Source organism: Lemur catta, chromosome 2 (assembly GCF_020740605.2).
Source record: "Lemur catta isolate mLemCat1 chromosome 2, mLemCat1.pri, whole genome shotgun sequence".
Classification (NCBI taxonomy): domain Eukaryota; kingdom Metazoa; phylum Chordata; class Mammalia; order Primates; family Lemuridae; genus Lemur; species Lemur catta.
The window spans coordinates 118,383,690-118,403,747 of NC_059129.1; the positions used below are offsets into that span (position 1 = coordinate 118,383,690).

A 20,058-nucleotide genomic window follows, 5' to 3' on the forward strand; every position below is an offset into this window, starting at 1 on the left:
GCACATGGCAATACTTCTCATACATTTCCCCACTCTGGAGATAGTACAAGGACACAGATTGTGAAATCACTGGGGAAGATGGCAGAATTAACCAGATCCTCAAAAACTGCCTCCATGACTTCATGTAGCAGGCACTGGGATTGAAAATCACAAAGAAACATATCCAAAGCTTGACATACTGTGCTTACAGTTCCTGGTACTACTTGGGATAGGCAAGATTATGCTGCTGTACCTACCTAACAACCTCTGCACCTTACAGCAACAAAAGGTCATTGTGCATGTGACATGTCCATCTTGGGGCCCTTCTTACCCAAGGACATGGCTCCATCATCTAGAATGTTATGAGTCATTGCTGAAAAAGAAGGGGGACGAGAGATCTGTGGCCTCTGCTCAGACCCACACAAGGTCTGCGGCTGCAGAATCCAGTGCGATAGCTAAGAAATCTACTTCCTTCACTGACATGTCTAACCTTTAATTCTTTTGTAAATTGCCTTGGACCACTAAAGGAAAAGCAACAACAAAAACAAAACAAAGCAAAACAAATGAAAATCTCTTCCTCTCCTTTATCCGCTCCAAGATCTTCCCCCAGTTAGCCAAAGCCACTTCCCTGCCTTTGAATACAAGGCCAGACTCCTGCTTCCTGCCTGCATCAACGTTTTCCACCTCTCCAGAACATGAAATAATTTTTTTCTATACTATGAAAATATTGTGCCCAGTCGAGAAATTTGAAAAGGTGGGAGAGTTGCTCAAGTGTGTTTTCATCCAAACATGTTTAATTTATCACAAATCTTAAGAGACATTAAAAAGGAGGCTGCTATCAGAAGTTCAAAATAGAGATTGGAAATAACTTAGGCAATCAGTCTGAAAAGGTAAAATTCTATGAGACAAATTCAATGTATGGGAGGCCCCCTCTTCTAAGTGTTTTTACATTTGCTTAATCATCATGGAGGGTACCAAATGTAGAAATAGTATGTTTCTGTAATATTCTAGTGTAAATTTTCCCCCATCTTTTTAAGCTGTTGGCTTTACAGAATAAAAGACCATAGACAGGAGGGCTACAGTCTTTAAAGAATCAGCAGTTTGCAGCTCCATTTGTAAGGGAGAGAAAAGTGAATCCCTACCAATTAGATTTGTTTGCCAGAAAAAATGTCTTTTCAGATATAAACAATGGCTATTCTAACAGCTCTTTTTTAGCTCTATCTAGCAGGAAGGTCAAAACTAAATTCTATTGCAAATTAACTCCTAACCTGGTGCATTCAATGCCCTGTTCTTTTTGTAGCAAAAGCCCCTGCATGGGCTATAGCAGGATTCATCTGAGGATGCAGGCAGGGAAGGGAATAGCCACGAAGAAACGTGGTTCCACGCAGAACTTAGGTGTTCTGAGAAGGAACAGAAAGTGTGGGTGTACAAACTGGTTCAAAGATGATGTGTCAACAAGAAAGGAGCTTCCATTTAGCCTTGTGTCCTTCAGAGTGACCGCTGATCCCATGGACTTCCCCTTGAATTCTAGTGCTGGGTACAATTGCTAATTGTCTGATTTTACCATTCATCATTTCCAATGGATTTTGGTGGGACATGCACCATAGGAAAAAAGAGAAAACTGAATTTGTAAAATTTTAATTCATTTATAAAGGAACTCCATTTTTAGAGTATTGAAAATCAAATTTTTGAGAAAATCAATTTATGCATAATATTGATAAATTACATTCATTTACAAAGTAACTTTTTAAGAATATAAAAGATATTTTAAAATAAATACAATTCTATCTTATCATGATTTTAGTTTATAATTGGAATTTTGCAGTCAAAGTCTCGAAAAAGTTACACCACTAAATTTAGGGTAACTCTCAGCTATCTTATCTTTTCATCAAAGAGCAGATATAGAATTAGATCATCTTAACTGTTTTCAACAGAAAAAAAGCCAAACTCTGTAAAATAAAGAGGTTTATTCTGAGCCAAATTTGAGGACGATGGCCCAGAGCCACACCTAAGAAGTCTTGAGCAAGTAGACTCACTGTGGTTGGGTTACAGTTTGGTTTTATACATTTCAGGGAGACAAGAATTATAGGTAAAGTCATAAATCAATGCATGGAAGGCATACATTGGTTTGGCCTGAAAAGGTGGGACATCTCAAAGTGGGGGCTTACAAGTCATAGGTGGGTTTAGGGATTCTTTAGTTGACAATTGGCTGCAAGACTTAGGCATTGTCTAAAAGACCAGGAGTTGGTGGAAAGGAGTTAAGACAACGGTCTTCAGTCTTTCATGTGATGCTATACTGGAATCAGGTTGGGAAGTAAACCACATTATATTGGCTTAACAAAGCCTGCTTAGTGAGATTTTATCATTTGTAGGTGTGAGTCACCAGGCCCCCTTAGAAAGGAATTTGGGCAAAAGAAAAAGATCAAAGTTTAGTCCTCACTGTTCTATCATTTGAAAAGCTCATTGAAAATTATAATAAGATATTTAAAGTATACATCTTCACCCAAAATTTCGCATTATGCAAGATGTGGGGATGAATGGTTTATAAAATATATTATAAATATTCCCATCCCCTGGATCTTATAACTACTATTAATAAAAATTGAGGTGACCAAATAGTTTGCTCTTTAATATCAAATAAATATACAAGATGAAAAAGAAAATTGAATATTTACAAGTGCATTTACCAATATTAATACAAACATGTTTGTGGCTAAGAGGCTTTACATATTCACGTGGGATTAATGTGGAAATAGAATTGGAAAGACAAGAGATTTAGCTTCTGTACTCAGTGGTTTGGACATTTTTCCTGAGGAGTTCAGTCCACTTTAACAGCTGGGGACATTTTTGTTTCTGAGGACATTTGGGTGCTCTGAGGTAGTTAAAGAATACTTATAGGACCTCAGATAATTAGAACCCACATGGCCTTCTGGGTGCCCAGGGAGGAATCTCCAGGCCCTGCCAGGGGTCCTCGGCCTGGAGCTTCCCACAGCCACTTCTGGCCCAGGTGGGAGGCCCTCTGGATCGGCAAGTAGGGGAAGGCAGGTATGAAGTTCTGTATCCATGTGTGCGGGTTCTTTCCTCCCTGAAACCTTGAGACTGGAGCCTACCTAACTCCTACAAGGCGAAGAGTAAAACCTTTTGGTAACAATAAGACCATCAAGAACACAGGATGCATTTTAGGATGAAAGGAAGAGAAATTATTCAAAGACTGAGAACTTAAGGGTTTTTCCAGGATCTTTAAAGGTCGTGAAAAAATGAACATGAAACGAACAATAACCGTTTTCGGAAGCCCTCTTGTGGAAATATCATCCATATCATTAGCCATGCAAAACATAGATTTTCTTGGTTCTTGACCACACCTCAAATTTTAAAAAGGTATCTTATTTTGTTTTAATGAGTTGAAACACTATTATTTATTATCCCTTATTCAATCAATCAAGTCATCAGAACAATTAAGAATTCAATCTTACTTTTATCTGGACAAGCTTAATTTCATCAAATTTTATATCAGCAAGAGATTTCCTTGTCTGGCCTCTTCGATGTCCAAATTTACATTTATTTCTCATCACTTGTTCGTCATCTTCTATGGGTCTTCGAACGTATTTAAAGCGATCTTTGAGGGCTCGTTTCCATAAAAACTGTGTAAAATAACAAAACAGGACAGTTAATCTAATAATCCTACATATACAATAAAATCTTTATTTGTCTATCACCCTTGGGTTTGAAATTATTTTCACATCACAGTAATAGAAAATATACTTATCTTTCCACTTATCCTTACAACAATCTTGTGTAAACATTATATTTATATTATATTATATATTATTATATTATACATATTTATAAAAATTATAAATCCTAATTTATAGCTAAGGACACAGAGCCAGAGAAATTAAAATATTTTCCCACTGTCATATAGTTACTGAATAAACATACTGGTTCCTGAGCCTAGGTTTTCTAACTATCAAAAGTGGATACCTTCCACCATACTCTACTGTCTCCACAACCCATTCCATTTTTCTAGTGGGTTCTAGAAAAGACCTGATACTGGCTTATGGATTGATGCATTTTCTTTAACAATTTTTTTCTTTCACATTCTGAAATTCTTTCTGGTGAGTACAACTGGCATTCACTCCCCAAATATTTTTGGTGCATCTACTGTTTCAAACACAAAGACCAAATTCCTACTCTGGGAGGGAGAGGGGTGCAGGTGGGCCTTGCTTTTAGTCTAGCAGAGGGATAAATAATTTCAATATACAGTGAAATTTTTGTAGTAGGAGAAGAGACAGCATTAGTTTACAGTGTTAGAAGATCACAGAAGCCTTCCTGTAGGAAGTGTATATAAACTGAGGCCTAGGTCTTAGTGTCAGGTAACATATGAGAGGATGGCCATAGCACTGGGCAATGCCAGCTGGGTGAGTGGACAGAAGTTCCAGGAGGATGAAGCAGCATGGACAGTGAAGTAGAGAGAGAGCTGGTGCCCTTCGGAGAACTGCAAAGAGTTGTGCACGACTGGAACACAGAGCTCAGGATGCAGGAATGACAGAGGACGGAGTAGAAAATATGGTGGGAGAGAGAAGCCAGCCCAATCCCGAAGGACCATGGTTATCCCATTAGGGAGCTGCAATATAACCCTGAAGCAGACCTTCTCCAATCCCTCTCTGTGGATGGGCTGCATCATAATCTCATAGGGAACTTTTGCCCTTGGCCCTTCCTCTAAAGCAATGGTTCTCAAAATTTAGCCTGAGTCACAATTCCTGGAGGACTTGTTAGCGCACAGGTTGCTGGGCCTTTCCTCAGAGCCTCTGATTCATGGGTTGGGGTCGGGCTGAGAATCTGTTTTCTTCCGGAGTTCCCAGGTGAGCCTGCAGCTGCCGGTCCAGACTCTAAAGTTTCTGGTTCAGTAGAGCTGAATGGGGCGCAGGTATCTGTATTTTTTAAAGTTTTATAGATACTTTGGCTGCAGAGCCAGGTTAGGAAGTCTTCCTAGGCCATGTTGAATCAGGAGAGTGCATGGTTAGATTTGAGCTCTGGAAGAATCTGCCTGGCATGTGGGATATCAGAGACACGGCCAAAAGCTAGGAAGCACACCTGGGCTTCTTCCTCAGCACTCCCTTCTGGTGGGCCTTCAGTTTGGGCCTGGAACGCTCTCTCCCTCTCCTCCCCAACGCAGCTGGTATCTAGTTAACTATTGCTTTGCCTCCAGATCTCAGCTCAGCATCTCTGCCTCACGGAAGCTCCCTCCGGTCTCCCCAGCAGCTCATCTCCCTGGGTTCGGTTCTCACCCTTCCTTGTCAGCACTTACCACACTGGTCATTTACCCTCAACTATGGGATGCTTTTTCTGTCTATTTCTTTTATTTTCCTTTCTATTTTTTCTTTTTCCTTCTTTCCTTTTCTCCCTCCTTCCTTCCTCCCTTCCGTTCTTTCCTCTAGGCTATACACACAAAGGACAGGCTCACGTCTGCTTTGCTCACCAAGCCAAGCACAGTGCTTGATGCAAATTAGAAGCTATAAATGTTTGATGCCCACCGTGTGTCACTCTGTGAGGCAGATGGATTCAGATGGCAATACAACAGTCTAGAAGCAAGACTTTGTCCAAGCCTTGCTTGGTAAGTAACTTACTGTGTGAATAATAGCACAACACTTCTTCAAGCCTGCACCTCAGAACTGCTTCTTAGCACTCACCTTCCCTGCAATGCCATGTGCCTGAATAGACTCCCGCGGTGGGTGCAAGGAAGAAAGGAGACCTTTTGCATGCAGACAGGCCAGTGTTTCCCTCAGCCCTGGCCACTAGAGAGGGTGGTAAATTGCTAAGCGGCTTTGGGCATGTTTGTTTTGTTTCATTTTGTTTTGTTTTGAGACAGAATCTCACTCTGTTGCCCGGACTAGAGTGCTGTGGCGTCAGCCTAGCTCACAGCAACCTCAAACTCCTGGGCTCAAGCAATCCTCCTGCCTCAGCCTCCCGAGTAGCTGGGGCTACAGGCATGCGCCACCATGCCCGGCTAATTTTTTCTATATCTTTTTAGTTGTCCAGCTAATTTCTTTCTATTTCTGGTAGAGACGGGGTCTCGCTCTTGCTCAGGCTGGTTTTGAACTCCTAAACTCAAATAATCCACAGGCCTTGGCCTCCTGGAGTGCTAGGATTACAGGCGTGAGCCACCGCGCCCTGCCTGGGCATGTTTTCTAAACTCTCTTTCCTCACAGGCAAATGAAAACACCACTGAAATAACATTAGTCAAGTGTTTGGCACTTACATTTTGCCATTCCTGGTTACATGGCTTGTAAGTCCCAACAAGAGTATTCTTTAGAAAGCACCCTGGCCTAAATTGGGCAGACCCAGGATTACCCTGAGTACTTATTAGCCAAGTAACCTTGAAAAAGTAACCGCCCTCCCCCAGCAACCTCCCCCACCTTAGTTTCTTCAACTATGAAATGGAACAATAAAATCTGTCCTGTCAAATGCACCGAGTTTTTGGGAAAGTCAAATAAGTAGCTACTCACGCTGTTCATAAAACCCTCCGACAGCCCCAGCGAGGACGGCAGTGGGTGGGGGTTGGGGGTTGGCCTCAGCTCTGATTAAGCTCCTGGATGTGCATGAGTCAGCGATGCTTCCTCACCACCCACAGGCTTGTGGGCCTGGACTCTGCTATCACTGTTTTACAACAGTACAGGGAAAACGGGCGGCTTATATTTTTCTTAGCCCCTAAATATGAACTAGTGCAAATACATTTTTTTCCTCATGTTTCCTACAGCTCTGAAGGGCTTCTAAGCCTGCTGAACCTGGTGGGAGGTATTACAGCAATCAACAGCTAGGACATTTTTAAATTGCCAATTTCTTCTCCCCAGCCTTTCCTGTCTCCTCTGATTAACTGTCTGATAGGAACAGAAAAAGGACAAATCAAATACAATCTTCCACATCAGTATTCAATCAGGGAGTATTTACTAAGCATCTGCTATATGCCTAGCACCCTGCATTACTTACACAGATGCCTCAGGTAGACAGACTCAGGAGAAAATATTTGCGTTATAGAAAAATCATCCCTCTTCTTCATATGTTTCCAGCTAGAGGGGCTGTGGAAAGTTCTACATGGATACAGCTCTCCTCCAATCACTCTGACATAGAAAATAGCTCTGAAATTACGGGCCTCCCGCAGTGACATGTGAAGCAGTCCACAGCATCACGACCAGGTCTTTGCCCAGTATTTAAATCCCAAATATAATCCTTAGGACGCAGACAACTGCAGGATGTGGACCATCTTACATGGCAACTGGACTAGACTTATTCAGAAAGCAAATATCAGGAAAAACAAAAAAGGGCAGGGAGACACTGTCTAGACAGAAAGAAATTAAAGAGACATAATAACTAAATGCAATGCATAACACTCAATTAGATTTTATAGCAAAAAATCTCTTTTAAGAACATTTTTGAATAATTGGAGAAATGTGAATATGGATTGTCTATGACATTATGAATTTAGTGTCAATTTTCTTAGGTATAAAAGTGGTGTCATGGTTATACAGGAGACTGTCCTTATCTTTATAAGATGTGTGCTGAGGGAGTTAGGAATGACACCTACAGCTTGCTTGCAAATGCTCAGCCAAAACAAACAAACCAATAAATATGAGAAAGGAGACGTAAATGTGGCAAAATGTCAATACCTAGTGAATCTAGATCAGTGATTCTCCAGTTGCCCCTCCCCTCTCAGGAGACACTGGTGAGGTTTGGGGACATGTTTGGTTGTTACACTGGGGTGGACGGGGTGCCAGTCACACCTAGTAGGGCCAGGGATGCTGCTAAATATCCTACAATGCACAGGACAGCCCCCACCAGCAGAAATTATCCAGCCATAAATGTAAATAATGCGGAGGTTGAGAAACCTTGATCTGGATGAAAGGTATGTGTGTATCACCATAGCAATTCTTTCAACTTTTGTGTAGATTTGGAATTTTTCAAAAAAAAAAAGTTGAAAATAAAATTTGCCCTAAATATAACCAAGCGCTCTCTTTATCTCTCTGTCTCTCACACACATTAATGTTCTCTGACATTTTACACATTTTCCAATGTAGCATTAGAAATACAACTTCACACACACTTGCAGGGAGAATTTGGGTAAACACCTCTCCATGCACCAGAGTTTCCCTTTTCGCTGTACAGGTGCAAATATGGGCCATAACTCACTAAGCAATTTTGCATGTCTCTTTATCAGTTAACTGTCTTTGGTTAATGCCACTGGGAAGAGATGTGGGTAAAATTCACGCAAGAGCAAAGAAAGCATTATTTACTATTTTGTATGTGTCTCACCTTGATGATCATAAAACTGAAGGTCAAAATGTAATTGGATAGATATGTATTTGCTTATATTAATTTATATGCAAAAATTCTCCAGAAGGAAACTTTAATAATATTGGTTACTTCTGGGGAGGAAAATTAGGTGGCTGAAGGGCAGGGGTGGTTGGAGACTTTTCTATTTATACCTTGCTGCAACTTTTGAATTTTGAGCTATGTGAATGTGTAGTTTATTCAAACAGTAAACTTAAATTATTTTTATTTCTTTATTTATATATTTTTTTGTAGATACAGGGTCTTGCTATGTTGCCCAGGCTGGTCTTGAACTCCTGGCCTCAAACAATCCTCCTGCCTCAGCTTCCCAATGTACTAGGATTACAGGTGTGAGCCACTGTACCCAGCCAAGTTATTTTTCAAAAACACAAGTTCTATTCACAGTAACACTGATTAGTTGTTATATACTATATCTTGAGTGTAGAAGGAATTCTGAGAAATAGTTTTGTCAGCCATATTGGCATGATTGTCAATGTTAAGACTCCAGGTTTGTTTATTTGTTTTTATTGTTGTTGCTTTGTTTTGCTTTGTTATAGAGCAAATCTGGTTTATTTTGTAGTGTGCTTTATATGAAGCAGCTTATTTTAGAAAGGATATCATCTTAGAAGCAAGAATACCTGAATTCTAGTCTTGGCTTCAAGAGTTACTATTTCCAGACAAGGGATACAACATTTTTCCTGAGTCTCAGCGGTAAAAAAAAAAAAAAAAACCTTTAAGGCCCTCTTCATTCAGAAAATTCTGGGACTCTGTCCATGTATAATGAACGTTTTCTTGAAAATACCAAAAAAAAAAAAAAAGGGAAGGGAAGGAAAAGAGTGAGGGAGGAAGAAAGGGAGGAGGAAAACAGAGGCCTTAAAAGATTTATATTCATAAATATTGGCATTTATCCTTTGTTGACCAAATTGAATCTAACTGCTTAAATTCTATATCTTCAAGAAAGCACAGTCAAAAATATTTCCTCACAGATATCTGAGACGGTAAGGTACAAAAAAATGATCTATCTTATTTAGATATGACTACCAATGTGTATGTATGTGGCATACAGGGATACAGGGAATAATAAACATAAATAAATATCTTTATGTATACATAGCTATACTTCTCCATAATTGTTATTTAAATCATATAATTCCAGTGTCATAAACACTCAATTTTTTATTCCCATCTTAACTATTTTTAAGTGTATATTTCAATAGTGTTAAGTATATTCACATTGTCATGCAATAAAGTCACCAGTCTCTTAACTCAAAGAGACAGGCAGATCCAAACAGCAAAGTTTGTATTGATACCAACTGAGCAGCAGTTCTCAACCCTGGCTGCATTAGAATCATTTTGGGAACTTTTTCAAATACTAATGACAGGGCCCCATCCTCAAATGAATTAAATCTGCATCTCTGGGAATCTTACTGTGTAGCCAGAGTTTTAGAACTGCGGCCCCAGAGCATCCTTAGAATCTGTTTTTATCAGGGCAGCAGAGATGTGAAAGGGCCAAGTCTGCACTGAGGCTGGGGACCAAGCCCTCAAAGCCAGACAGCTTCCCCATTGGGTCTAATCAGAAGGCAAGAAACGTTTGGCTGATGACAGCTCTGATGCAAGTGTGGTCACTTCCCTCTCTTTCTACGTATCACTCTCCTAGAGACCCTTCCTAGAGACTCATCATTACACCTGGGCTTCTAAACAGCTCGGAGATAAGGGCAGACAGATGATGACAGAGAAGGACAGAGAAGACAAACACAGGGCACAGAGAGACAGAGAAGTTATCAAAAAGAGGAGAGAGAGAGAGAGAGCGCGAGCGCATGCACGCACACAAGCGCATACGTGCAAAGCCAAGAAACAGGGACTGACAGAAAGAGAAAGACAGACACAGAGCCAAAGAAACAAAAAAATCAGAGAGAGACTAAAAGACAGAAAGAAAGAATCAGAGAAATAGACAAAAAGAAACAGACAGACCAAGACAGACTGAGATAGAGACACTAAGAAAATAGGGGTGAAGATAAAATTACTGGACAGTACAAGGCTATTTAAAATTTTACAATGGGCTGAGATTATCAAGATGGGACCACGCGGTCACTCACAAAGCCACAGCCGTCCTCGTCCAGGAAAGGGTGGGCCCGCAGCAGCGCGTTGACCACATCATTGTACTGCTGGGTGGTGGGGTACCTGTTAACCGCAACAAGGAGGATATATTTCACTTCAAGCTGCCCATGTTCCTTCCTTTAAAATGAGTCGAAATTATACTCAGTTTTTCTTCAAATCTTTCTATATAACAAAATAGACATTCAAATATTGGGCAATGTTGGACATATTACCAATATGTCATCCCCAATCTGAAAAGAGTTGATTCCAAATGAATTCTACTCTACTCTGAAAACACACCCTCTCCCCAAACAGAAAGTCTGCACTGTTATTACTCACAGCGAGCCCTCCAGATACTTAGTCATGTCGGCCTGGAGAAACTCAATGATCCTTATCCTCATGCTGTGGTCAGGATGCTTCCGCTCTGCCAACATGCATTTGACATCATAGGGAAACTCTGGTAAAACATATGACTTTGTCCACTGTAATGCTTTGTTCCTTGCTAGAACATGTTTCACATTTCTTCTATGAAATAAAAACACACAAAAAGTAAAATTCTATTCCCAATATATGCAACTTATTAATTCTCTACATTCTGAGAACTCATAAACAACTTTCCCGAGACCTAAATATATGAAAGTCATCAAGCTGTCTTCCATCCATGTACCTATCCACGAATGTTTGAAGGCTTGTTGTCTCTGTCTCTTCATGTACATATAAATAACTGTAGTTCTAAAAAAAAAAAGTCGTAATAAAATAGACTTTAGAATAAGCCTGAAATTGGAAGGAATATTAATCCATTTTTCTTGAAGAGGTAACATGTAATGCATAGCTCAAAACTAGACGAGATACCTAACAAAAAGAAAATAAGTTGCAATTCAGCAAAGCAAATGAGGTGTACCATAATGTCTTAACACCTGATTAAGAAAATTCTTCTAATTAATTTATTCTGCTGCTGTTTATAGTGAAATACAAGATCCACCTAATTTAGTTGGTCTTGCCTATTTTAGTAAGATAAACCTAGTTTCCTTTTTTTTTTTTGAGATAGAGTCTTTCTTTGTCACCCCAGGTAGAAGGCAATGGTGCGATCATAGCTCACTGTAACCTCCAACTCCTGGGCTCAAGTGATCCTCCTGCCTCAGCAGCCCAAGTATCTGGGACTGTAGGCATGCACCACCACATCCAGCTAATTGTTTCTATTTTTTGGTAGAGATGGGGTTTCGCTCTTGCTCAGGTAGGTCTCGAACTCCTAACCTCAAGTGATCCTCCCGCCTTGGCCTCTCAGCGTGCTAGGATTACAAGCATGAGCCACCACGCCCCGCCTGATAAACCTAGTTTCCAAATTAAAAATAAATATCAGGTATTCTGATTCCATTCAGATGAAGTTTCTGCAAAAGACTACAGAAAACTATAACTACAGAAAGCAGATCGAGGGTTGCCTAGGGCTGAGGGTGGCCAAAATGGGTCATGATGATGGCTGTATAACTGCCCAAAGTTGCTACAGTTAACATTTGAGCTACACACTTTAAATGAATTTTATGTTATATAAATGAAACATCAAGGCTGTATATAAAATTAAGTATCAGAACCACTTTGAAACCTTAATGACTGATCATTGAGTGTGTCAAAAGAAGACTCGACAGTAAAATTTCCAAGCAACAATTAATCAACGGCACTAGGTAGCTTTCAACCCATTTCACTAATAGGATTCACTGCGATGGAAGTGAAGGAAAAGAAAGAATCCAAGTAGAAGACAACAGAAAGGCTTTCTAAATTAGCCAGGTAGGTTAATTTTCTGACAACCATGGAATCCTTGGTGGTCCAAACAAAATTCAGGTGAGTTTTGAAAGACGAGGCTTCTTTTAGCATTTTAGGCCATCCTTTATAAGAATGCACACAATGTAATGGAATATGGGGAGTAAAGTGTGCAGGAGAAAGCACTCTCATCTCTTTTTATGACAAGCTCCCTTTCGTTTTTTCTCCCTTTGGCAGTCACTATATCAGTGGTGAAAATATGTCCTCGCTAAAATAAGCACACCGATAATTTAAAACTTGATTCAATATGGCAACAGGCAATTTCCAGACATAAATCTCTACTTCAGCCCAAATTACTTTTCAGTATGTCTCACTCTCATTTCATTCATTCATTCAACCAATATTTATGGGGGGTCTATTAAATATCAGTTACTCTTCTACAATCCTCATTTCCTTCTATATTCTATAACTTGTTTCTTTCTCCCATGGCCAAATTATCTCTCCCTTATCTACTGAGACCAAGGGTTATAAAAGTAATGGCAAGTTTTCTTGGTTGTGTTTTGTGTCTTCTCAGGGTTTTAAAAAAGTGATGGAACTGGACGTGTGTTAAGCTTGGTTTCAGTACACTTTAGCATCTATCTCCTTTTCCCCGGAGATCTTCAAGAAGCTAAGTAAGCTGCATGCCCCTTTCAGACTTTTGAAGTGGTTCTCTGTTATCTGGTACCACACCATCAGATAACTTCAATATGCCAATGTTATAAAATGAGGCTTGGTATAATTTCTGCCTTCTTGTTCTACATATTTGGCCTGTATGTCTTTTCTCTTCAACGTCAGGGTAGGGACCATAACACATGGTATTATTTCTATCAAACATCCAGAATGTAGCTAGATATGTAGAGTCTACTGAAGACAGATACTCTATCTTGCTCCAAATAGTTATTAGGCAAGACCAGAGGCATCAAATTTTCTTTTTCTTTCCAATTTAAAAGGTATTCTGGAAGTGACTAGAATCCAAGTTATGCCAATTAATGCAAGTCAAAACGAGTATTACACAAGAAAAGTGACTCATTAGAAATTAAAAAGATATTCTCATTTGGAAGCAGATATAATAACTTCAGGCACAATCATTTCCTGTCTGTAAAACTATATTTGCATTAGACTAAAAAAATCTTTCCTGTGAGGCTAAGATGATTCCTAATATCTTCATTAAGCTGGAGTTGGGCAGGACACCAGTAGGAGTCAGCCCAAAGTGAGGGCAGGGAGCAGAAAACACTCTAAACTCAGGGCACGCTCATATTTCTGTTCCCAGCTCAGAGCCAGAAACCAAATCAGCACCACAAAGCAACAGCTCTCTAATTCAGTGGATCTCAATCCCAGGTGCAGAGTAAAATCAACCGGAAAGCTTTTAAAACATGTTAATGCCTGGTATTGGCCCCAGTCTGGCTGAATCGAAGTCTAGTGCTTACTAAACATTCAGTTTGTATGTAGAGTTCACATTTGTAATCAAATAAAACTTACAATAAAGTTCAGCCAGCACATTTGATAATTAGCAGTATCATTATTGTGTTATGCACTAATTTAAGAAAATGATTAGATGGGAATTTTTACATCATTGACGCTCCAACTTTTTCTAACTTAAGTAAGAGTGAAGAAGCATCCAATGCTTCTCCTGCTCCCAAAAAGCAGAGCGTGTGCTTGAATGGGGCTCACATAGGATAAGGAAGATGGCCTTGTTAGGAACAGGTCTGGTGAGCACCAGCTCTCTAAGGAAAAAATCTGAATGTGCAGAAGAACAGAAGTTGAAAATTGGTAGGGAGCAGAAGAGACATAGATGTCACATGAAAGCAGGAACTATGTGTTTTATCTCCAGTGTATGTAACATTGTTTAGCAGAGTTGATGCACCATGATTTATTTTTTGAAAGAATGAACAGGGTCAGCTGAAAAGAGTAGTTTTCTGAACAGGGCTGAACTCAATTTGCTCTGTGCAAAGTTGTGGACAGGTCAGTGGTCTCTGATGCATTCACTGCCCTGGTAATCCAACTCCACATTTATGCTCCCGGCACGTCTTTCATACCACCCCACCCCGCTTTTCCTTAGCCTCTTTCATCTGAATCTCTTCCCAATCACTTCGCTGAAGCTACTTCCTTAAAAGCCAATAATGATTTTCTAATTCACCGATCCAGAGCCTTTTGACAAGGGCCTTTTCAAGACCTCCCTGAGTGCATTTACCACTGCCAACCACTTCCTCATGACCCTCTTTCCCTTATCTTCCTTGGCACTATTTTACTTTCTTGCTTTTCTTCCTTTCTCCCCAACAACTTGTTTTATTTGTTGCCTTATTCCTCCTTCACCTTCTGTGAGTTTGCACATGGCTTGGTCCTTGCCCCTTTGTCCTCAGTATTGATCTCTGCTTTCTCCCCGAGAGAACTCATCCAGCACCACGGTCTCAGCTCTAAGTCCTGTGTTGATGGATCATAAATCTATTATCAGTAATTTCCCCTTTTCCGTGCTGCATTCCAGACCTCCAACAACTTGTACATTGTTCATTTCACACTTGGAAAATCCAAAATAATTCATAATCTTTGTTAAAAAAACAGGTTCTCCTGTGCTATAGACTGAATTGTGTTCTCCCCAAATTCTACATGTTGAAGCCCTACCCCCACCCCCATGTGACTGTATTTGGAGATAGGCCTTTATGGAAGTAATTTAGGTTAAATGCAGCCATAAGGGTGGGGCCCCGATGTGACAGAATTAGTATCTTCATAGGAAGGGACACAGAGAGTTCTCTCTCTATATATGCCATGTGAGGACTGAGAGAAAGGTGACCATTTGCAAGCCAGAAAGAGGGCCCTCCCCAGAAACTGACTCTGTCAGTACCTTGATCTCAGACTTATAGCCTTCAGAACTGCAAAACAAATTTTCTGTTGTTTAAGCCACTCAGTCTATGGTCTTTTGTTATGGCAGCCTGAGCTGGCTAACACAACAGTCCAATTTCCTCGTCTCTTTTACTGTACTTCTCTTAGCAACTCCAGCTTAATATCTTGACACCTTTTTTATCTTCATCCTTCACTCCTAGATGTCATGCAAACTTTTCTACATTTTAGCTCTTGTATTTGTTTACTTCTCTCCATGGGTCATGCTACTACACTAATCTAAGCACTTACCACTCAAATGTGGGCTACTTCAGTAGTCTGCCAGCAGGGCTTTGCTTCTGGAATAGCCTAATAAGCTCACACCGGACCAGCTATCCCACAAACACTAACCATAAACATTGAGCAAAATAAAAAGAAAATTAAATGAGAACACTGAAGAGTGAAAAACGGTAAGCAGATTCTGAAAAGGAGCCTACACTTGGCAGAAAAGGAAGATATTGAGCACTGGGTGAGGTCCCCCTTCTATGGCTTTTGGCCTGAAGGCAGGCCTCAGGCAGTGCTGCTAAAACTCTAACAGAAAATCTGTAGTCTTTCTGGACTACAAAGCTAGTAGACAGAGTTTGGAGCAACCACCTCTGTGAAAAAGAAGAGGAAAACCCCTGAAATGAAAAATCTAAGGAGGGAGCATTCAAAATTCTGTGTATAGACTGTTCAAATCTCTAGATGAGCTGGAACCACACATGTGCATAGCCCAACTAAAAGTAAAAGAACTAAACTAAAATTTAAGCTGACACCCAAGAGACAGAGTTTTCTGTTTGAGTCCAACCAATTTTGCTGCTTGCCATAACAAACTAACAATCAATACTTTCTGGGTGAAGAGAACAAATTCAAGAGGCTCCACATTGTAACATTCATGATCTCCAGTATGCAATCCAAAACTATGTAACATACAAAAAAAAAAAAAAAACCCAGAAAATGTGACCCATTCTTAAGAGTAAAGACAATCAATAGAGTCTGATGCTGAGAAGATCCACATGTTGGCAAACAAGACAAGACAAACAAGAAGTACAAAGACCATGCAGAGCTGGAAAAGAAAAAGAAGTGTATCTCATGGATACCTGGCTATTGCTGGCCTCTTACATTTGTCCTGATCACACAGACAATTTTTCTCTGATTTGAAGAATACTTAGATTATCAGTTAGACTGTTGCCTTTTGAATATAAGTCTGTTCTGAAGGACCACTCTCTGGGTGTCTGTCTTTACTCCTGTGACTGGAATCTATAGAGGCAGTTGAGTTGTCTCTGGGCTCATGTGATCTGATATCTGCACCTCATGTATGAACCATTTGCAGCCCAAATATTGAAGAATCCAGCATTTTTAGAAAATATTCCTGGCTCTGTTAATGAACTTCAAATACCATTTCTGGTACAGAACAATCACTGGGAACCAATGTGGAATTGTAACTTCAAATTTAAAAGTCCCATAGTTTAAAGACCAAGTGTATGGGAGACCTGCAAGTTCACATTCCATACTTGACTAGATGTCTGCCTTTTGTAATTCATCATGCACAATTTCACCCTTTTTCCAATTGTCATGGCCATGATAATTGTGCTGTTTGCTGACAATGTAACCCATACACTGAGTGACAGGGGTAACTGAGGATTCTTCCATGCCTAGCAATCCGACACTGTGCAGTGAACACAGCAGGCAGATCATCTGGAACCCAGTGTACCATGTTAATCTCTTTGACCAATAGCATCTTCAGTGTCTGGCCTTCCTGAGGGTAGAGTTACTGCTTCCTTTCTCTGAGGGCGACTCTGAGTCAGGCTCATCCTTTAATTATCATCCCTTTGGGTTCCTGGGGCTCCACAGGAAGAAGAAAGTAACTATGATATTTTGACATATTTGGATGTGAACATTTGCATTTGGAAGGAAAAGCCTGAATCTGCTCTCTGCATTTAAACCTCATTTGGAATTATTGAGTGTGGGTGGTTATTCTATCCCAAAAAAAGTGACGGCATTGCTTTAGGGAAAAAGTAAACTCTTGAACCCTCAAACCAAAAGGTTTCAGTATTTCTTAATGAATTACAGGAATCTTAAGAGTCTAAAACTGTTGCTTCCTTTTTTTCTTTTAATTGAGGAATAGTTTTTTTTTTGGCTTGGTTGAAACTGTTGCTTCCAATTTAGTTGACTCTCAAATTCAAGGCAATGTTCTCATTCTCTTTTTACTTATCTCCACAAATAAAATAGGTGATAGGATTTTTAAATTCTAGGAGGAAAAAATGAAATTCAGTGGTGTGTAACTTCTTAACATCCCCAATTTAAATTCCTCATATTTAATAATTAGGATTTGGAGTGCTATCTTATTATCAACTACCACACATTATTATTTCTTGGATCCAGCCAAGATACAAGCCTCCCTGAATCTTCAGAGTGCACTATGCACATGTCAGCAGCTGTTTCCCTCACCCAGCATGCCGTAAGTTTCCTTCACGCTTCTAGGCGTCTTATGTCCTCTCCTCTAGTGAATTCTCCTCCTACTCCCAATCTCTTGGCCCTCAGGTGGTCTTCCTCGTCCGAATCCCCTACATGGCCTGGTCCAACACCGGCCCTGTGGGTACTCAACTATGTCTTAGCTCCTTATTGGTTTTGATTTCCCTATGTTCTTGTTGAGTGCAACAGTTTGTGACAAAAATGTTATAGAAAGGTTTAGGAATGTTTGAGAGAGATAAAAAATATTAAATGTAATGTCTTATGACAGATCAAAGTACACTTTATTTCTACAAACTTGTGTTTTCATATGCAAAATTGACATCTGTCAAAAAACAAAGAGTTCTGTTATATTAAAACAGCCCACTCATGACAAACAAACCGTTGACTGGCAAGGCACCAAGCCAATCTGCCAGTGAAAAGAAGTGGTAGATCACTAAGTCCTTTAGTTTGAGATGGGAAAAGCAGTGGGACACCAATGCCAGAGAGGCAGATCTGGGGTGGAGTCCTCTGGAAACACAAAAAGTATATATGAACTAGACTGCAGCTGTGGAGAATTACAAAAGATCAAACACACCCAAAATAAACCCTCCCAAAGCTGTTTTCTCAGCATCTCACCAGGCTACAGCTGCACCCCATGTGGCTTCTCTATAGGACCAAGGGCAGAGTTCACATCACACTCATCTGAACCCTGGTTGACTTCTGGAGTCCTCATCAGCTTATAAATAATCCCTATTTCCCCAAATTTCAGGGCATAAATGACACCTTCTTCCAAGAGAACCTACTTGGAGATAATCCGCTACTTGAGGAACTGTGATGCTTTTCTCGTCTTGTAAAATGGTACTGCTTTCTGGCCCTCCAGGGAGCAAAAGGAACACTTTGTTGTGAAGTACAGCCATTCTGGCTACAGGGCTTGGTCTTCATTTCTGAAGGACCACCAGCGGTGGAGCTCTGACCATTGGAAGAGAAAGCAGTGACAAAATACTATGCTCTCCAGGGACTGAACTTAAAGTTGTGTCCCACACACTGCTCTATTTTAGCATCCCATTTTCATTTCATTCTTCTCTACACCCAAGCCTGTAGACTTTATACACTGAGAATAGTATAGATTGGGATTTTTTAATAGTATGAATTCTGAAACCAAAAGGCATGTGATCTCAGCAACACCTAATGGCTTCAATGTTTTTGGAACACAGAAGAAGAAAAGAACCAAGGGAAAGGGTAGACTTCTGTTTAAAGAATTTCCTGTCATCTTACTCTAAGACAGAATAGGATATTATAATACATATCTTCAAAATAAGGAACAAACTTTACCAAACTGCAAATGAAGCAGAAATCCTGCTTCTGTGTTAATCAGGCCAGCGACCTGAGAATTACCTGCTTTATTTTACCTTGGCAAGAGTTTCTACTGCTAAGAAAACAAAGTGAACAAGAAGTTTTGAAAAGCTCAGTACAGAGACACACACCCATGAACAAGGGGAGATGCCGTCTCTGAAAACACTGAACAGGGTCACTGCAAGGCACACATGACTCCTGAAAGAAATGCTGTTTTGTGGTAGCTACTGATGGTACCACCACTAATTCAGAAAATGTTTGCTCTGCATTCTCAGAATTTTGATGTTTGCTTTTAATTTATGTTTTATAGCTCTGGGGCTTTCACATCTGCCAATCAGTTTATGAGGCTTCCAGAGGAATCTAGTGTCTGAAACGCATACGGGAAACTATAATCAAGCAGAAAGAGGGTGGGGAGAGATGTGAACAGCATCACCCACCATGCTGGGCACGGTCAGACATGTGCCTCCCAACCCTCAGCGCTCTTGGCTGCCAGTGTGACAGTCAGGGACTCAGGAGTCTCTGGGGCTCTGACTACTCAAGTAAAGAAGGAAAAAATAAATACATCTTTTATATCTTCCCATTCCCCAGTTCCTCTTGGTATTGACAGAAATGCAAAGTCCCCAAATCTCAGCTTTTATCTCCTTTATCTACTACCATTCACATAAACAGATCTCACTGTCACAGAGCTATCATGTCCAAGTCCCTTTTTCTTTTTTCTTCCTCATTCATACATAAGAAAAACTAATGAGACGTGACCTACTGAGTTGTTGCAAAATGGTTCAGTACTATTTTGTGGTTCAGAAGTACCAAAACCTATTGGTTCAGGGATGAGTGGATCTAGAGCAGCTTTCTTTTTATTCCCTTCCGCACTACTAGGCTTTTGGATCCTGACCTCACAGAGAACAGCATATGTCTTCAGAGCATCTTGGGGTTGTGTAGTAGAAAAGTCACTGTTTAAACCTGGCCCAGAATGCTGGTTTGGTATGCCTCACAGGGCAAAATCTTCAGTGACTTGGTCTTTTCTCAATCCTGTGCTGCCCACGTTATGGTTTGCCTCTACCGTGTATCTTCTTAAAGTCTTCAATTCATAAGGATTCAAGTCACCTGATTTATCACTGACTATCACAATGGGCAAAGACATTCTGTGGCTACTGAGTAATGGAAAAAACTGGGCCTTTGAACGAAGATGGTGAGGCCCTGTCT

At 40.3% G+C, this 20,058-nt stretch overlaps 1 protein-coding gene across 1 annotated transcript in view; it reads right to left on the reverse strand.

Moving 5' to 3' along the window:
• SAMD3 (sterile alpha motif domain containing 3) overlaps nucleotides 1–20,058 on the reverse strand; it is a 47,117-nt gene that overhangs the window by 14,854 nt on the left and 12,205 nt on the right. Inside the window, exons 4-6 of the mRNA XM_045542314.1 lie at nucleotides 10,741–10,926; nucleotides 10,401–10,485; nucleotides 3,453–3,620 (exon numbers count right to left, since the gene is read on the reverse strand). Of these exons, the coding sequence (XP_045398270.1) occupies nucleotides 3,453–3,620; nucleotides 10,401–10,485; nucleotides 10,741–10,926 (439 nt within the window). The remainder of the gene's footprint in view (nucleotides 1–3,452; nucleotides 3,621–10,400; nucleotides 10,486–10,740; nucleotides 10,927–20,058) is intronic.